The sequence below is a fragment of the Pelodiscus sinensis genome, chromosome 13, assembly GCF_049634645.1.
Source record: "Pelodiscus sinensis isolate JC-2024 chromosome 13, ASM4963464v1, whole genome shotgun sequence".
In the NCBI taxonomy this organism is placed as follows: Eukaryota; Metazoa; Chordata; order Testudines; family Trionychidae; genus Pelodiscus; species Pelodiscus sinensis.
In genome coordinates this window covers 32,208,325-32,226,778 of record NC_134723.1, presented here as the reverse complement: position 1 = coordinate 32,226,778, position 18,454 = coordinate 32,208,325, and the positions used below count along the sequence as shown (strand labels likewise).

The following is an 18,454-nucleotide window of genomic DNA, read 5'->3' as shown; positions in this document are numbered from 1 at the left end:
TGCCTGAGAAGCGGGACTGAGGCATTCACTCGCGGGAGCTGGTGTGCCACAGAAGGAGCCCAGTGAGATCGGGATCCCCAGTGGGCCAGGACTTGTTTTTGGAGGAGGTCCAGAGGCCATCCATGCCCGAGACATCCATGGTGGCCTGGGAGCTGATAGAGCTCATGGCCTCTCTGGGCCCGGCACGGCGCGGCACGGAGGAGCGCACATGCCGCGAGAGCCAGGTGGCTGTATCAGCCCTGGCACCGCAGTCGGCACCGTTGAGGCAATCACCCAGGCAGGAGCCTGGCGTGGTGCCCACTACACCACTACTGGTGGCACTGCTGGCGGCAGCACCTCTGGTGCAGGGGGCAACATAGGGGAGGACAACTCTCCCCGCGCCACTGATACTGCATTCGCCGGCATCGAGTCATCTGGCACCGAAGCCCCATGCTATGCCGCTGCTGGTGGTACCAATAGCCCATAGGGGGAACCGCCAGCTATGGCTCACCATGCACAGCAGGGAGAGCACATGTCTTCGGCACTGCCGTTGTCTGCATAGGAATATTCCTCAGAGTCCCAGATTGAGTCTCTGGCCTTGGCGGATTCTTCATAATGATCGGTTGCTTCCAGAGTGTCTCGCTCTTCCCACAGATCGACACGCCAGCACCACTCCAGATCAGGTCACCAGTCCCCATCTTGGCACCGTTCAAGGCTGCAAAGCCCATCCATGACCCCAACATGGCCCCCACAGTGGCAGCGACCTATGCAGTGGCCCTTTTGGACAGAGGCCTGACCCGTGGAGACCTGGGTTGGTGGTGACTTCGATGCATTCCAGCCACAGGTCCGCTCCTTCGGCCACCCCCTTTACCAGGGATCCAGGCTCAGAGACGAGAGCTGCCCCCCCCCCCCCCCGGATCGGGGGGAGAATACACTCATCCAACCTGTCAACCACCACTACCGGGTCCTGTGCAGAGCCTGGGCACCAGAGTGGAAACCACCGCAGAATTGGGGTTCAGCCCCAGCTACCAGAATCCTCACCCTCATCACCGGATGAGGCCTTAGCTGACCCGTCCCCAAGCATGCCTACGATGGACATGCGGACCCATCAGGAGCTCCTCAAACACCTTGCACAAAATTTGGGATTACAGGCTGAGAAGGTTAAGGAGGAGGCTGACCCGATGCTGGATATCCTCACGGCTGACGCCCCAGCAAGAATTGCCTTCCTGTTGAATAAAATGGTGGCAAAGATAAAGAAGACCCTGTGGCAGACATCAGCCTCCATACCCCCGACTCAAAAGGGGGTGGAGAGGAGGTACTTTGTGCCCTAGTCTGGGCACGAGCACCTCTTCGCCCATCCAGCACCGGGTTTGGAGGTGGTCCAGGCCACCTGCCAGAGAGAAGTGGGGGAAGTGGGGACCCACTCAAAAGAGCAAAGAACTGAAGAAGTTGGATCTGTTGGGGAGGAAACCTTATGCTACAGCGGGTCTGCAACTGAGGATCGCAAACCAGCAGGCGATGCTCAGTAGATACGCATATAACTCCTGGTGGTAGACAAATCCAAGGCCCAGCTTCCTCAGGCCTCCCAACAAGAATTCGCTGCTTTTCTGGAGGAAGGCAAAATAGTCTCCAGAACAGCACTGCAGGCCGCCCTTGATGCAGTGGACTCGGCGGCTAGATCCATGTTCATGGGCATAGTCATGTGTAGGTGCTCGGGGCTCCAGGTCTCCGGCAACCTTCAGGAGGTCCAGGTGACACTGCAGAACCTCGTATTTGAGGGCTCTGGACTATTCTCCGAGCAAACAGACGGCAAGCTGCATAGCCTTAAAGACTCCAGGGCAACGTTAAAGTCCTTTGGTATCCAACTCCGACCCCGCAGTGTTGTCCCCTCAACCAAAGGCCACAGAGGGGTTATCAGCAAGGCCCTGGGGGCGGTACAGGAGGTCACGCTGGCATTAGGGGAAAGGGGTTCTATTCCTGGTACTTCCTTATCCCGAAATCTAAAGGGGGTCTTCGTCCCATCCTAGACCTCAGAGGGCTCAATGCCTTCATAAGGAAGTCAAAGTTCAGGATGGTGATGTTAGCCTCCATCATCCCCTCCCCTGATCTAGGATGCTGGAATGCTGCCCTTGATTTGAAGGATGCATACTTCCATATCTCAATCATCCCCCACCACAGGAAATACCTTCGGTTCATGGTAGAGCTGGACTAATACCAGTTTACAGTACTACCGTTTGGCCTCTACACGGCCCCCACGGTGTTCACCAAGTGCATGGTGGTAGTGGCAGCATTCCTTCAAAGGCAAGGTCTGCATGTCTATCCCTACCTAGATGACTGGCTACTCATGGGCCAGTCCATGGACCAACTACTGTCCTATATCAGACTGACCAGGGAGACATTCTCGAAGCTGGGACTGATATTGAATGAAGAGAAGTCTACCTTTACTTCCACTCAAGTGATTAGTGGGAGCACGTTTGGATACGACGATCAGGAGGGCATCCCTTCCACGTCCAAGGTTCCTGACCCTGGGGGACATCATACGAAACCTCCATACCGTTCCCATGACCATGGCACGAAACTGCATGAGACTATTAGGTAATATGGCAGCGTGCACATATGTGGTGTGGTATGCCAGGCTACACCTCAGATCCCTCCAGAACTGGCTGGGGAGTGTTTACAGGCCAGCCTACGACCATATCAACATGGTGGTCAAGGATCCCCCGTCGACCTTGAACTGGTGGCTGGGGGAAACCCAAGTGTGCAAGGGGATCCTGTTCTAACAGCCCTCCCCCTCGATCTAGCTGGTGACTGATGCGTCTGACATAGGATGAGGTGCCTACCTGGTAGATCTCTGCACGCAAGGTATGTGGTCAGAGTCAAAGAAAGATCTGCACATCAATGTCAGGAAACTGAGGGCAGTTCGACTGGCTTGTCGAGTATTTATGCCCGACTAAAGGGGAAGTGTGTCTCGGTTCTCTGGCAACACGACGGCAATGAATTACATCAACCATCAGGGTGGTGTTAGTTCTTTTCCCCTGTGCCAGGAGGTGCTAACCCTCTGGGATCTTCGTATTGCACAGGGGATACATTTCCAGGCCACCTACCTACTGGGTTCCTGCAACACCCTGTCAGACCACCTCAGCTGGGCCTTCTTGTCTAATGAATGGTCTGTCAGGAAGGATGTGGTATGCTCTTCCTTCCTAGTAGACCTTCTTTTGCTTCTCAGGCCAACAAGCAATGCCCCGGGTTCTTTTCGTACAGGGGTCAAGTCAGGGGTTTCATGGGGGATGCCCTTGTGGAAAGGTGACGGGTGGATCTTCTGTACACCTGCCTCTTAATTCACGAGGTGATCATGAGGGCCAAGAGATATGGGGCGAAGCTCATTCTTATACCCCCAGATTGGCTCCGGCAACATTGGTACACCACTCTGGTGTTGCTATCGGTGGAGGAACCTGTCTGCCTCTGGATGGTCTCAGACCTCCTAACCCAGAACGAGCCCCCATTCTACCTCCTCGACCTCTGGAGTCGTGGCCTATCCACCTTGTCGATTAGGGTGCACCTGGCAGCCATTGCAGTCTTCCACCAGGGAAAGGGTGAGAGATCTGTCTTTGCGCATAATATGGTGAGGTGCTTCCTCAAGGGGTTGGACAGATTTTACCCCCACATTAGACAGCCTATACCTCAGTGGGATTTGAACCTGGTGCTCCAGGGGCTCATATGCCCGCCGTTCAAGCCACTGGCCATGTGTTTCCTCTCCCACCTTTCCTGGAAGGTGGCATTTCTAGTAGCCATCACCTTGGCCAGAGGGGTATCCGAGATGTGGACCCTCTCCTCAGAGCCACCGTACACGGTGATTTCTAGGGACAAGGTGACGCTGTGCCATCACCTGGCTTTTCTCCCTAAAGTAGTTTCACTATTCCACATGTCCCAGGAGATTTTCCTACTAGTGTTTTACCCAAAACCACGTGCAGATGAGAAAGAAAGAGCAGTCCACTCGTTGGATGTCAGAAGGGCTCTCGCCTTTTATTTAGACAGGACGCAGGCGTTTTCTAAGTCCACGCAACTGTTTGTATTAATAGCAGACAGGGTGAAAGGTTGTCCGGTGTCAGCTCAATGTCTTTCGTTGTGGATCATGTTGTGTATTAGGACCTGCTATGACCTAAGAGGAAAGGTGCCCCTGCCCCTCATGGCCCACTCTACTAGAGCACAGGCCTCTTCGGCGGCCTTTTTAGCTCAGGTGCTGATAGTTGACATCTGCAAGGTGGCCACCTGGTCCTTGGTTCATACCTTTGCCAAGCATTATGCTATCATGCAGCAGGCTAGCTGGGATGCAGCACTAGTACATCAGTTTCGCTCTAGGTTCCAACACCACCTCCTGGATAGTTTGCTTGAAATCACCTAGATGGAATGGACATAAGCAAGTACTCGAAGAAGTAACTGTTGTTCCTTGAGATGTGTTGCTTATGCCCATTCCAAACTCGCCAACCTCCACCTTTGTTGGAATCTCCGGTAAGAAGGAACTGAGTGTGTAAAGAGCCAGCAGGGGATTATATGCACAGATATACCGGTGCCACTCCAGTGGGCTCCCCTGCTGGTCCAACGAGTATTGCCAAGAGCAAAAAAGCTTCCAGAACTTGTGCACAGAGTGCGCGCACACACCTAGACAGAATGGACATAAGCAACACATCTCGAAGAACAACAGTTACAAGGTAAGTAACTGTCTTTATTTCCTGATGGATGACAGAATGACATCATTACCTTGTTTTCGCACTCTCTGGCCATTAAAGCTCCACCTTCTATGCTAGCGGTTGGCAACCCATGGCTCAGTAGGGAGCCAAATATGGCTTTTGCCTCCTTCCCCGCACACCTCACATCAGGGATCCCGTGTTGTTGCTCCAGCCTTACTCCCGCACGAGGTTGAACCCTCGGGGGTGGGAGACTAAGCTCTATGGCTCCCCACCAGGTCCGGCTTGTGAGGAAGAAGCGGCGCTAGGAGTAGCTGTGTGTACTGCTGCATCCCTTCCCCAGGCTGGTGGACAGCAGTGCAGGGACATGCTTCCTGGAGGCTTTTCCTGCTGCTCCTATTGACTGGAATCTAGCCAATGGGAGCAGCGGGAGGTGGTGCCTGAGCTATGGTGCTGGGAGCTGCACAAAAGCAAGTAAGTGGCCCCCACACTCCCCAAGCCCAGCCCCCGCTCCCTCACCCCTCTCACTCACCATCCTGCTGAGACCCCCACACCCGCAGTCTCCTCTCTCACCACCTCTGCCAGGACCCGCACCCCCAGCCTGCTCCTATCCCCTACCCTCCCAAGGCCAGACACCCTGCCCCTAGCTTGCTTCTGTGTCCTTCCCCTTGGCTACATACCCTACTGCTAGCCCGTATCTGTATTCTCCCTTGCTCCTGCAAAGGCTGCTAGAGAGAGGAGGTTTGGTGAGCATAGTAAGCAGGGTTGCAGCCTTCTAGTATACGCCTAATAATTTTTTGCTCTTCTTTGTATCTTTTCAATTCAAATATCTTTTATAAGATAGGGGGACAGGGGACCAAAATCGCATGGGCGTGCCATAGATTAATATAGTGGCATTACTAGATTTTTATCTCTTTTCATCTGTTGCTTTCCTGGTGTTTCCTTACATCAGTGCTACACAGGCCACATGCGACCCACAGCCCATTTGTTTGCGGCCCATGGTAGAGTTTGGGTTTACGTGGGGCTCAACAGACATCTCTCAGGTGGGAGCCTAAACAAAAAAGTAGTCAATATAATGGTCTTCTGTTGATGAGAGTTTTAGTAGTTAAATTTCTAGACTGTCATTGCTCATTAAAATTGTTGTCATATGGGTGGATGTCAGGTCAATACTGCATTTTATTAATATCAGCAGAATAGACTTAAATGGGGCCTGTGTATTTTGTACTCTTGCCTTAATCTTTGTATTCATGCCCATAAGTGTGAAAGCTTTTTGCCTATATGGTTGTGACAGTTTTCTTCCACTATTTGATCTGAGGAAGTGGGTCTGGCCCACAAAAGCTCATCACCTAGTAAACCATCTTGTTAGTCTTTAAAGTGCTACATAGTCCTGTTTTTTGTTTCATTTTACTTAGATCCCTTTGAAACTCCTCACCTTGAGGCTCCACTATCTTGAATAATTTTATATTATTTTAGACTTTGTCACCTGACTGTTTAGCACTTTTTACAGATCATTTATGAATATTTTGAATAGCACTGGTCCTAATACAGTTCCTTGGTCGACATTTATTCCTACCCTTCATTTGCTAGTTACTGTTCCCTGAGAAGACTTGTGTCTTACTCTATTACTGCCTATTTTGGATCTTTTGGTGTGGGGCCTTGTCAAAGGTTTTCTGAAAGTCCAAGTGTATTATGTGCACTGGATCTCCCTTGTCCATATGTTTTTTGACCTTCAAAGAATTGTAATAGTTTAAGGCATGATTTTCCCTTCACAAATGGTGTGCTGAGATTTCCAAATATTTTGTGTTCATCTGTGTGTCTGATAATTCTATTCTTCACTATTTTTTCAACCAGTTTGCTGAAAGTTAGGCATAGCGCCTTTATTTGCCAAGATTGCCTCTGGAGCCTTTTAAAAAAAATTATGTTAATTATCCTCAAAGCATTTTATATAAAGGCTGATTTAAGTGATAGGTTACATACTACATTTAGTTCTGAAGGTTCATGTTTGAGCTCCTTTAGAGCACTTGGGGCTTGGTAACTTAATCCTGTTTAATTTAATTTTTTCCTTAATTTCCTCTGACACCTCAATCTCTGACTTGCCTCACATTTGTCAGGTAAAAAGAATAGTGCAGATCTGGGAATCTCTCTCTCATCCTCTGCAGTGAAGATCTATTTGAAGAATTCAATTTGCTTCTCTGAAATGGCGGTCTTCTCTGAACACGTTTTTAGCACTACAGTCATTCAGTGGGCCCCGTTGATTATCTTCCTGTGTTTTTTATTTTTGTTTCTTTTACTAGTTACTCTTCAAGCTGTTTTTTTTTAAACTGCTCAATTTTACTTTTGCACTTGACATGTCAGAGTTTATGCTCCTTTTTCTGTTCTTCAGTAGAATCTGACTTTCTATTATTAAAGGAGTTACTTTTGGTTGGATAAACAGTGTCATATTTTAGATACCTTGTGGGTTTTTTAAAATTTGGAATAAACATACAACTTGAAAACTTTATTTAAAAAAAAAATTCCAGAAGTTTACAGACTTCATTTGTTACTATTTCTTATAATTTCTTCTGTTACTATTCCTTATAATTTCTTCTGTTAGCTTCCTCATTTTTGTGTAATATCTTTTTTTTGGGGGCGGGGGGATTCTAATGGTAAATGCTACTGTTTAACATTTCTTTGGAATTTCTCATCTCAGTGAGGATTTTAAACTTAATTACATTATGATTGCTCTTACCAAGTGATTCAGCTACATTCGCCTTTTGGTCCAGATCTTGTGTGGCTTAAGACCAACTCAGCAATTGCCTCTGCTTTTGTGAGTTACAGAACAAGCTGCTCTAATAAGTAATCGTTAATGGTTTCTAGATATTTTACTTCTGCATCCTGTCTTGAGGGGACATGTACTTCCTGTCCTGAGGTCTCAGTTTATTCATTGTGTTTTTAATGCTCAGCAATATATTGGGCCTGGGTAGTGATATTCAGTTGTTCATTGGAATAAGTAAAATATTGATTATGGATCTACTGCCATTAAGTTGATGACACCCTCTTTCTGACTATTGCTCCATCCTTCAGACCATATACACACATTAGGAACATCACCAATAATGACATCAACTGTCTTTTTCACGTCTGTTTTGACAGAGTATCTGGGAGCCATGAAAATTTCAGCCTGAACAGTTGAAATGTATTTAATTTTTAAGCATCTACAACATATTCTTATAATGGGAAGTAACTATATGTGGTGTTGCCAGTTTTGCCTATAATAGTTCATAGTTGCACTAAATGGCAGTATTTTTTAACTTTTTGTCCAGTATGAGTTTTCTTGGTAGTATACTAGATGGACTGCTAAACAACTGTAGCATTTCTTATGCTTTTGTTTGTAACATGGAGTTGAGGAGCTGTTCAGAATTAACTAGATATTGCTTGTTGAAATTCTTTCAGTATAAAAGTTGATGTTAATCTGGCATATAAACACACTGAGGAGTAGATGTGCAGAAAAGCCAATATGTCTTAAGCCTACATGTGTGTTTCTAACATGTACAGTGGCATGTAGTGTACATATGCTGTGTGTCCCACTAGCACTGATATAAATAACAGTGTAGATGGGTCCTGCTTGGATGTAAGAATGTTAAGGACTGGTCACTTCAACTGCACCGCCCCCTTTTGCTGCCTCTATTAGAGGCAGCAAAGGGCGGAGCGGGGGGGAGGGAGTACTTCGAAGTGGAAGCACTGCAAGGAGGCTGGGGTACGGGTTTCATGTGGAGCTGTCCCTTTGAAACGCCACTGTGGCATTTCAAAGCGGCAGCACCTCGTGGAGCCTGGGGTCAGAGGAGGACTCTCTAGCTGACCCTGGGCTACCTGTGGCATTTCCATGGAACCCGGGGTTAGCTGGGGACTCGCCAGTTGACCCCTGCTCTGCGTGGTATTTGCATGGAGACCAGGGTCAGTGGGGGACTGAGAGTTCCCCGCTGACCACGGGCTCCATGTAGGCACTTCCACTTTGAAATGCATCAGAGCCCCCACTAGGGACTCTTGTACGTTTCAAAGTTGGCATGCCAGCGGAAAGTCCTGCTGACTCCGGGCTCCATGCAGGCACTTCCACTTTGAGCCCGGAGCACAAGAGCCCAGAGGAAGTGGGACTTCCTGCTTTCAAAGCAGAAGTGCCCGCATGGAGCCCAGAGCCATCAGAACTTCCTGTTGTCCCCAGGCTTCATGTGGAGTTCCAACTCTTAAATGAACAAGAAATTCCATTGTCTATTTGACTAGTAAATTAATTGATATTTAACAACCTTACTTGGGTGAATAGCATAAAGACAATAAAAGAAGCTTAGGGTATACATTGTAAATAATTCTTTACAGTTCCTTGCATGTCTATACCAGTGTTCCTTTTAACTTTTTCTATCCATGTGCAGAATAAATTTTGTTAATGTGCACTGAAGCATGTGCAGATGAGCACCTCTAGTAGAAACACATGCTGTTGACTCTGGGCACTGTGCTAATCAGCTGGGGGTATTTGAATTGCTCTTAGGTGGCTGCCCAACTGTATAGCTTACAGCTTAAGTTAAGTGGCCCACTGTCTATTTCTTGCCAGAGCTTTTTCCCCCTGTGGTCAAAGACTCTTGTTGTGCAGAAAGGTTCCAACTTTGACAGCTTTCTTCTGTCAGAACGTTTTCCTGCTGCTTCCTCCTTGCTGCCAAAGCCTTTTACTGTTATTGATAACTACATAGTGCAGTGAGAACACATCCTGCCTTTCACTGTGGTGAATAGCTACTGCCAATGTAGACAAGGCTTTAGTTCAAAAAAGAAATTTAGTTTTTGTTGTTTAGACTAGTTTTCTAAAATGAAATAGACTAATAAGGAATGCCTGCACATTCTTCTTGCTGCTTCACTTCTAAAATGACAGTTTTTCCCCTATATGTTGTTTTCCATTTGTTGCTGTGTTTTTAGTGTTGTGAAGCATGAGTTTTGGGAGAGATTATGGAGGAAACAGAAGTTACAAAATTTGTAATTTAAAAGGAGAAAAATAAACTTCTGATCTTCTGAAATATGCCAGGCTAGTATAGTACGAGACATTTATGATAGTAACATTTTTGTGCAAAAGCAAGCAAGATTGACCTGGTTGGTTTTTTGTTTTTGTTTTAAATAGGAATTGTCTTTTGAGAGAGGAAGAAACGAAGCGTGCCCATCGTAAACTGTTTTTTGAACATATTTCCAATACAGTGGTGGTCCAGAAGATGATAAAGAAATGATAGCAGCTCCAGAAATACCAACTGATTTTACTCTCCTTCAGTAAGTAATTAATATTGTAGTGGCAAACTTTTAAACGTGCTAACACATTTCTTTGTAGCTGTAATTACAAAATACAATGTTGCTTTCATAATTGCTTAAGAAAACAAAAATGCACAATGCTTATTGCATCCATAACAAGGTTATTCTGTCAAGTTATTTAAATATAAAGTATTCCTTGAATGGCATCCTGAGTTCCCAGAAATAGTTAAAATAGACATTTTAAAACTGGCCTAACGTGTTGTGTGTGTGTGTGTGTGTTTTTTTACAATCTCTAATGAAGCATTTTACTAGTAGGATAAGCTATTGTCATGATCACAGAATAGTTTTCATTGTAGTAGCATTTTTCTGATGCTTATAACTTTCTGAAAAACTTCACTTTAGATCAGAATTTTTCTGGACAGAAATATCAGTAATATCAAGTCTTTTTCGTCCCGTTTTGGGGAGAGACGTTAATTGAAGTTTTAGCCATTGATTAAAGGCTTAGTCCTTAACAAAAAGCTGCTTTTCTGCTGAATGTTTGATCTTGTATAATTAAAAACATTTTTGATGAAGTTTAACTGTGGATGATATTTCTTAGATATTTGTGAATTCATCCTATTGGTTAACCAGTCATCCATAATCTTTCAGGGTAGATAAAATCTGGGTTTTTAATTTTAGTGGTGGTGGGTTTTATTTATTTATTTATTTTCTTTAAATAGAAGTGAATACTTTTATAAGGGAGAAAAGCAAAATGTTCATAGGTACAGAAACCTTTTAAACCTTGTTTATTTCTTTTGTAATTCACTTGGAAGAAATTCTAAAATCCTTTCTTTGAGTAATGACTTCAGTTGAAAGGTACCTAAGATTAGAACTCTACATATCTTTAATGCTTTTATGAAAAGTACTTTTATTAGTAGAGTTCAACGGATTTCTAAGGTTAACTTTCTGTCAGGGAGGAACTATTTAAATCTCTAGTCTAAACAGTCTCTTAAGCCTGTTACTGTCTACCCCTTTTTTTCCCTTCTGCCTCCAAGAAAATTAAATACTGAGAAAACTGTTAAATCAAGAAAAATGTGTGTAAATTGTTTTCCTGAAAGTCTGTAGGAATCTCTGGAAACTAGTGAAATCATGACAACAAAAGTACTAAGAAGGTATAACTTAACTGTTGGGAGAGGAAGCAGGAATTCTTTAGGCCGTATTTTCTAGGGCTATAAAATGTTAACTGTACCAGCATGCTTACCCAGTAATTCATTAACCAGAGAGCTGTGCCCTGCGGAAGCAGCCCTCCTACTTGTTGTGCAGTGGGCCCAGCCAGAGCAGCCCCTTGCTTGTGGTGTGGTGGGCCAGGCCGGAGAGAGATAGGGTCCAGAGTGACTTAGACAAATTGGAGGATTGGGCCACAAGAAATCTGATGAGGTACAACCAGGACAAGTGCAGAGTCCTGCACTTGGGACGGAAGAATCCCAAGTATTGTTACAAGCTGGGGACCAACCACTTAAATAGTAGTTCAGCAGAAAAGGATCTGGGGGTTACAGTGGATGAGAAACTGGATACGAGTCAACAGTGTGCCCGTGTAGTCAAGAAGGCTAATGGCATATTAGGTTGCATTAAGAGGAGCATTGCCAGCAGATCCAGAGATGTCATTATTCCCCTTTATTCGGCTCCGGCGAGGCCACATCTGGAGTATTGTGTCCAGTTCTGGGCCCCCCACTACAAAAAGGATGCGGACGCATTGGAGAGGGTCTAGCGGAGGGCAACCAAAATGATTAGGGGGCTGGAACATATGACTTATGAGGAGAGGCTGAGGGAGTTGGGTCTGTTTAGTCTGCAGAAGCAATGAGTGAGGGGGGATTTGATAGCAGCCTTCAACTTCCTGAAGAGAGCTTCCAAAGAGGATGGAGAGAGGCTGTTCTCAGTAGTGACAGATGGTAGAACAAGGAGCAATGGTCTCAAGTTGTGGTGGGAGAGGTCCAGGTTGGATATTAGGAAAAACTATTTCACTAGGAGGGTGGTGAAGCACTGGAATGGATTACCTAGGGAAGTAGTGGAGCCTCCATCCCTAGTGGTGTTTAAGTCTCGGCTTGACAAAGCCCTGGCTGGGTTGATTTAGTTGGGATTGGTCCTGCCTAGAGCAGGGGGCTGGACTTGACCTTCTGAGGTCTCTTCCAGCTCTATGGTTCTGTGATTCTGTGGAGCAGCCACCACTGTGCGACCTAAGCACCAGCCGCTCTGCACCAGCCTTCCAATGGTTAAGTGGTTTAAGAAATATAATTTTAATTGCTTTACTGGTTAATTGTTTTAATGGGCATTTACATCCCTATTATTTATAGGAAATAGTTGTAGCAGTTTAAATTAAGTTTGTTTAAACTTATGCAAAATTCTGTATGGGCATCTTTTAATTTTATCTTATTTTGTTTTAGGTTAAATTGATCTTAATAAGTTTCAAACAAATTGAATGAACATGGCTGAAACCCAAGTAAATATGTGTACACAGGCTTTTTCATTAGTTTAATTATATCTGTTTGAATCATAAGTTATACTAGTACAGCTTTGTTGTGTACACCAGTGCAAACTGATATGTTCAGAATTTGGATTTTCACACCTATTAAACTCACATGCCAGTTTTTTTTGGATCAACTTTTTTTTTTTATTCAAGAATAACCACCCTGTTCTCGTTAATGGTTGGGGATGATTTGCAATCATTATGAATCCTCTTCTACAAAACGAAGAATGACAAAATGTACCCCATTGTTCTAAAATTTAAAAAATAAACGAGCTTTAACATGTTTTTTTGCAACTACAGGGGCTCTCAACTTACTGTAGTCTTTAATGTATTATAAAGCCGCAAGAACAGACCCTTTTTTCCCTTTTACATCTAAGGGTCTTCAAAGGACGTCTCTTTGAGTGCTCCACTGTAAGTGTTGGATTGTACTGGCGCCATAGATCAGAGATTTTTCAGCAGTAGTTGACTGGGCCATGCACACGCCATATGTGTCTTATGGTGTTAGAGCCTTAATGCATTGCATCCACGGCCTTCTCTACCATTCTCAGCTGCAGATGGAGCTCCTCAGCACTTTTTTCTGTTAACTCTTACAGAAGGAGAAAATAATAGAATTAGTCAGTTAATAGTTACCATAGAATTCTTAATTACAATTATTTCCCCTTGTTTTAAAATAAATAAATAAATAAATAAAAAATTCCTCAAGTTTTCTTCCAGTTCAACCTGCCCTAGATAGTTTTGGTTATATGTACAGTTATAGTTCTTCTTCTTCTCCCTTGGCATGTTCACTGCTAATTTGAAGAAAAAAAGAAAAAGAAAGAAAGAAACATCATGATGATACAGAAACATGAGGAAAATCCTACTATTATGATGTGAGGAACCCTAGGCTTCAAGAAATATGACGCTTGTTGCCAGCCCATGCCTATCACTGATGGCCACTCCTCTTGTTTTCACTGCCTCGGTGAGACCTACATCCACCCACCCCCATTACACTACTCTTACATCCAGAACCAGGCACAACAGAGAGCTTCACCTCAAAATAATCCTGATGGAGAAGCCCCTTCAGCTGCTTCATTGACCTCTTCAAGAGGCATTACAGACCTCCATGAAAGGCAAAGCCCCTGCTTCCAAGGTCTCCAGGAAGAGGGCTAGAACTCCTGCAGTCAGGGATTCTCAGAAAAAAAGAATATTCCCAGCTAAATCACTAGCCACAGTGTCAACCCCAAGAAGTAGCAAAGAGGATGTCTCTAGAGCACACCAGCATGGGCAACTCTGGAAACCGACTCGGAGTCGAGGCCTTCTGCCTTCTTTACAGCACCAACCACCATGGCATGGGAATAGGCATCGAAGATAGGCTGGGTTCTTATGCCATCTCCACTGGAACCCCCCGTCTTGCCTGTGGCATCCTTTTAGATATCTGAAAAACACTATCATGTTCCCTCTCAGTCTTCTCTTTTCCAAACTAAACAATCCCAATTCCTTCAGCCTTCCCTTGTAGCTCATGTTTTCTAGACCTTTAATCATTTTTATTGTTCTGTCCTGGATCTGCTCCTGATTCTCCACATCTTTCTTGAAATGTGATGCTCAGTATTTGGCACAATACTCCAATTGGAGGCCTAATCAGCAGAGTAGAGCGGAAGAATGCCTTCTCATGTCTTGCTTACAACACACTGTTGACTCATTTAGCTTGTGATGCGCTATGACCCCTAGCTCCCTTTCTGCAGTTCTGTTTCCTAGACAGTCACTTTCCATTTTATGTGTGTGAAACTCCTAAGTGGAATACTTTGCATTTGTCCTTATTAAACTTCATCTTATTTACTTCATACCATTTCTCCTGTTTGTCCAGATCATTTTGAATTATGACGCTATCCTCCAAAGCAGTTGCAACCCCTCCAAGCTTCGTTTCATCTGCAGACTTGATAAGCATACTTTCTATGCCATCATCTAAATTGTTGATGAAGATATTGAACAGAACTGTTCCCAAAACAGACCCTTTGCAGAACCCCACTTATGTTCTTCCAGCATGACTATGAATTGTTAATAATTACTCTCTGAGAATGGTTATCGAGTCAGTTATGCACCTATCTTATAGTAGCCCTATCTGAGTTGTATTTGCCTAGTTTATTGATAAGAAGATCATGCAAGACTGTATCAAGTACCTCACTGAAATCTAGGCATGCCATGTCCATGACTTCTCCCTTATCTGCAAGGCTTGTTATCCTATCAAAGAAAGTTATCAGATTAGTTTGACATGATTTGTTCTTTACAAATCCATGCTGGCTGGGTGATAAGAAAATATCACTATATTTTCTTCCAGATGTTTGTAGACGAATTTCTCAATTACCTGCTCCATTATCTTTCCTGGAATAGAAATTAAACTGACTGGTCTGTAGTTTCTTGAGTTGTTCTTATTTTCCTTTTGATAGATGGGCACTGTATTTGCTCTTTTCCAGCCTTCTGGAATCTCTCTGACTTCCATGATTTTTTCAAAGATGATAGCTAAAAGCTCAGATACCTTCTCTATCAGCTCCTTGAGTATTCTATGATGCAGTTCATCAGTGCCTGGTGACTTGAAGACATCTAACTTTCCTAAGTAATTTTTAACTTTTTTTTTAATCTTCTAAATCTACAGCATTTCCACTGACATTCACTATGTTAGGAATCCCTTCATCATCAAACTTCTTTGTGAAAACAAAGAAGTAATTAAGCACTTCTGCGATTTCCAAGTTTCCTGTTGTTATTTCTCCCTCTTCACTGAGCAATGGGCCTGCCCTGTCCTGAGTCTTCCCCTTGCTTCTAATATATTTATAGAATGTTGTCTTGTTACCCTTTATGTCATTAGCTAGATTGAGCTCGTTTTGTGCCTTTGCATTTCTGATCTTTTCCCTGCATACCTGTGTTGTTTGCTTATATCTGGGATGAGCAAAAGGGCCTTGACAGGCCGGATCCAGCCTGCCAAGCAGGTTGATCAGGCCCACGGAGGCCCTGATGCTTCCCCGCCCCCAGGACAATTAGGGCTTGGGAGTGGGGGAAAGCACGTTTCCTCTGCCCTGCCAGGAGTGTATGACACTTAGAAGTGCCAGGCGCTCCTGGCAAGGTGGGAGGAGACTTCACGTGCTTCCCTGCCTCCAAGCCCTGATTGGCCTGGGGAGTGTATAAAGTCTTCTCCCGCTGCCGGGGCATGGGCATCTAAGGAGTATGTCCGGGGCAGGGAGGGAAAGACTTCACGCGCTCCCTACCTTCAGACCAATCATGGTCTGCAGGTAAGGAAGCACGGACGTATGCTGGGGCCCACCCCTTCTTGAGTGGCCTGGGGCCACTTAAAATTTTTTTGAAGTGACCCCTGGCAAAGAATTATTGCCCACCCCTGGTTTATATTCATCCTTTGTAATTTGTCCTAGTTTCCACTTTTATATGACTCCTTTTTTATTTTTAGATCATGCATGATCTCCTGGTTAAGTTAAGATAGTCTTTTGTCATACTTTTTATCTTTACAATGCAGTGGAATAGCTTGTTTTTGGGCCCTTAATAATGTCCCTTTAAAAAACAGCCAACTCTCTTCAGTTGCACATTCGTTATGTAAATAATGAATATGAAAATATTCAAATAAAATGTTACCAGTCTGTAGTAGATACAATTTTGCAGATACCTATCACACTAAAAACAATTCACAGAAAGAATTCTTCTCTGGCTGCTTTGTAGGGCAGCCCCTCCCCCTCCTGGGGGCAACTGGCACTGGCAGAGGGAAGGTTGCAGGGAGTGGCACCCACAGGGGCAGGGGGCATTTGGGGCACCCTATTTAGCAACTTCAGAAATTTTGTTGGGCATAGGAACTGGTACCCTCAAGTGCTACCATCACTCACTTCTGCCCTCCCCCTCTCCTGCCCCATGGGGTGGGGGAGCTGCTACTGTATTTCCCCTTCTGTAGAGCCTGTGTCTTTTCCTTCCCCAGCCAGGCTTCTCTTGCTCCTACAGTCTTCCCCCAACCCTCCTCCCTGCATCCCCCCATCCCTCCCTGTGATCCCCTCAGAATTTCCTTCCATTTTACCCCTGCTGCCATCTACCACATAAGTCTCCCCTCACCACATAACCTCTCCACACACCTCCCTGCAGCATCTCCTGCAACTCTTCCTTCTCCCACCTCATACATCCCTGTTCCCCCTCATCTGCCTTTTATGCCCCCACCCCTCTTCAGCTACATCCCAACCCCCCCAGCCCCAGGGCGGGCTCCTCTGGCCCTCCACACGCTGGGAGCTGGTGGCTGCTTCCCTGGACCCTTGGGCAGGGATCACAGCCAACCTTGCTAGGAGAAGACGGAGGCCAAACCCTTGCCCTGCACCCCGGGTACACTGGGATCACTGCTTCCGTGGAAGGGGAGTGGTCTTCTCTTCCCTGGGACGGGCTGACCAGGCTAGAGCCCGTTATCAGTCCATGGAAGGTTCTTTATTTAAGAGACTTTAGTGAGGAATCTTGTCAAAGGCTTTCTGGAAATCTAGGTTATACTATATCCACTGGTTCCCTTTGTTCACATGTTTGTTGACCCACTCAAAGAACTCTAGTACATTAGTAAGACATAATTTCCTTTTACAAAAATGATGTTGACTTTCCCTGAACAAATTATGTTCATCTCTGTGTCTGACAATTTTATTCTTTACTGTAATTTCAACTAATTTGCCCGGTAGTGGTGTTGGAGTTACCGATCTGTAATTGCCAGGATCACCTCTAGCATCCTTTTTAAATATTGGTGTCACGTTAGCTGTCTTCCAATCATTAGGTACGGAAGCTGATTTAAAGGATAGGTTACAAAACACAGTTAATAGTTTCGCAATTTCACATTTGAATTTTCAGTACTCTTGGGTGAATTCCATCCTGTCCCAGTGACTTGTTACTGTTGAGTTTATCAATTGGTTCCAAATTCACCTTTAATGAAACCTCAATCTGGGACAATTCCTCAGATTTATCACCTAAAAAGAATGGCTCAGGTTTGGGGATCTTCTCAATATCCTCAGCTGTGAAGACTGAAGCAAAGAATTCATTTAGCTTTTCTGCAATGACTTAATCATCTTTGAATGCTCCTTTAGCATCTCCATGATCCAAAGTCCCCACTGGTTGTTTAGCAGGCTTCCTGCTTCTGATAACTTAAAAAAATGTTACCATTACTTTTTGAGTTTTTGTCTAGCTGTTCTTCAAACTTCTTTTTGGCTTTTCTTATTATATTTTTACACTTAATTTGATGACATGTATGCTCATTTCTATTTTCCTCACTAGGATTTGATGTCTTTTTATCTCTCACTGCTTTTTTTTACTTGGTTGTTAAGCCGCATTGTGGATGGTGTACATGCAAGCAACTTGACCCCCCAGGGAGCTCCACTTTCTCTTGTCCTGGAATACCTGCCGCACTGTCCGGCAATCTGCGTATGTTCAGATCGTTCTGCGCATGCGCAGATCGCCCGAACCCGGCTCTTCCAGGTTGCAATCTACTCGCCACGGGTGAGTAGACTGTATTATCTGTCATGCCCTGCCTATTAGAACTAAAACTGTTCCTAGCTATTAACACTCTAAGGGTCCACTTGGTGGCTATTGAAACATTCCACATCCATATTGACAGTTTTTCTCTTTTCATACACCTGACTACCTGATGTTTTCTTAAAGGGCATCCAAAATGTGTACTCTCCAGTCAGATGACCTATGCTGACATGGGATCTTAACCATGTTCTGCAGACCTTTACCTTTTCCCCCTTGGAATTGCTAGCCACGTGCTCCTTGTTTCGTCTCTCCATGAAACTCGCAATACTTGTAGTTATCACTTCAGCCAGAAGAGTAAGCAACATCAGAGCACTAATGGTCGAACTACCCTAACCAGATTCACCAAGGACAGGGTCATAATGGATCTGTACCCCCAGTCTTTTTAACAAAAGTAGCTGCTGCCTTTCCCGTTTTCTTCCCAAAGTGATATCTACTTGCATACGCATATGCTATGCGCTCCAAGATAAACCAGTTCCCACCAACCGAAGGACTCACTACACTCACG

General features: G+C 44.9%; 1 protein-coding gene across 4 annotated transcripts in view; it reads left to right on the top strand.

The window, feature by feature from the left end:
* STAG2 (STAG2 cohesin complex component) overlaps positions 1-18,454 on the top strand; it is a 223,882-nt gene that overhangs the window by 76,386 nt on the left and 129,042 nt on the right. For all 4 annotated transcript variants that reach the window (XM_075940974.1, XM_075940976.1, XM_006115390.4 and 1 more), the window contains exon 2: positions 9,802-9,944. In XM_075940974.1, coding sequence (XP_075797089.1) covers positions 9,901-9,944 — 44 coding nt within the window. In that variant the 5' untranslated portion in view covers positions 9,802-9,900. The remainder of the gene's footprint in view (positions 1-9,801; positions 9,945-18,454) is intronic.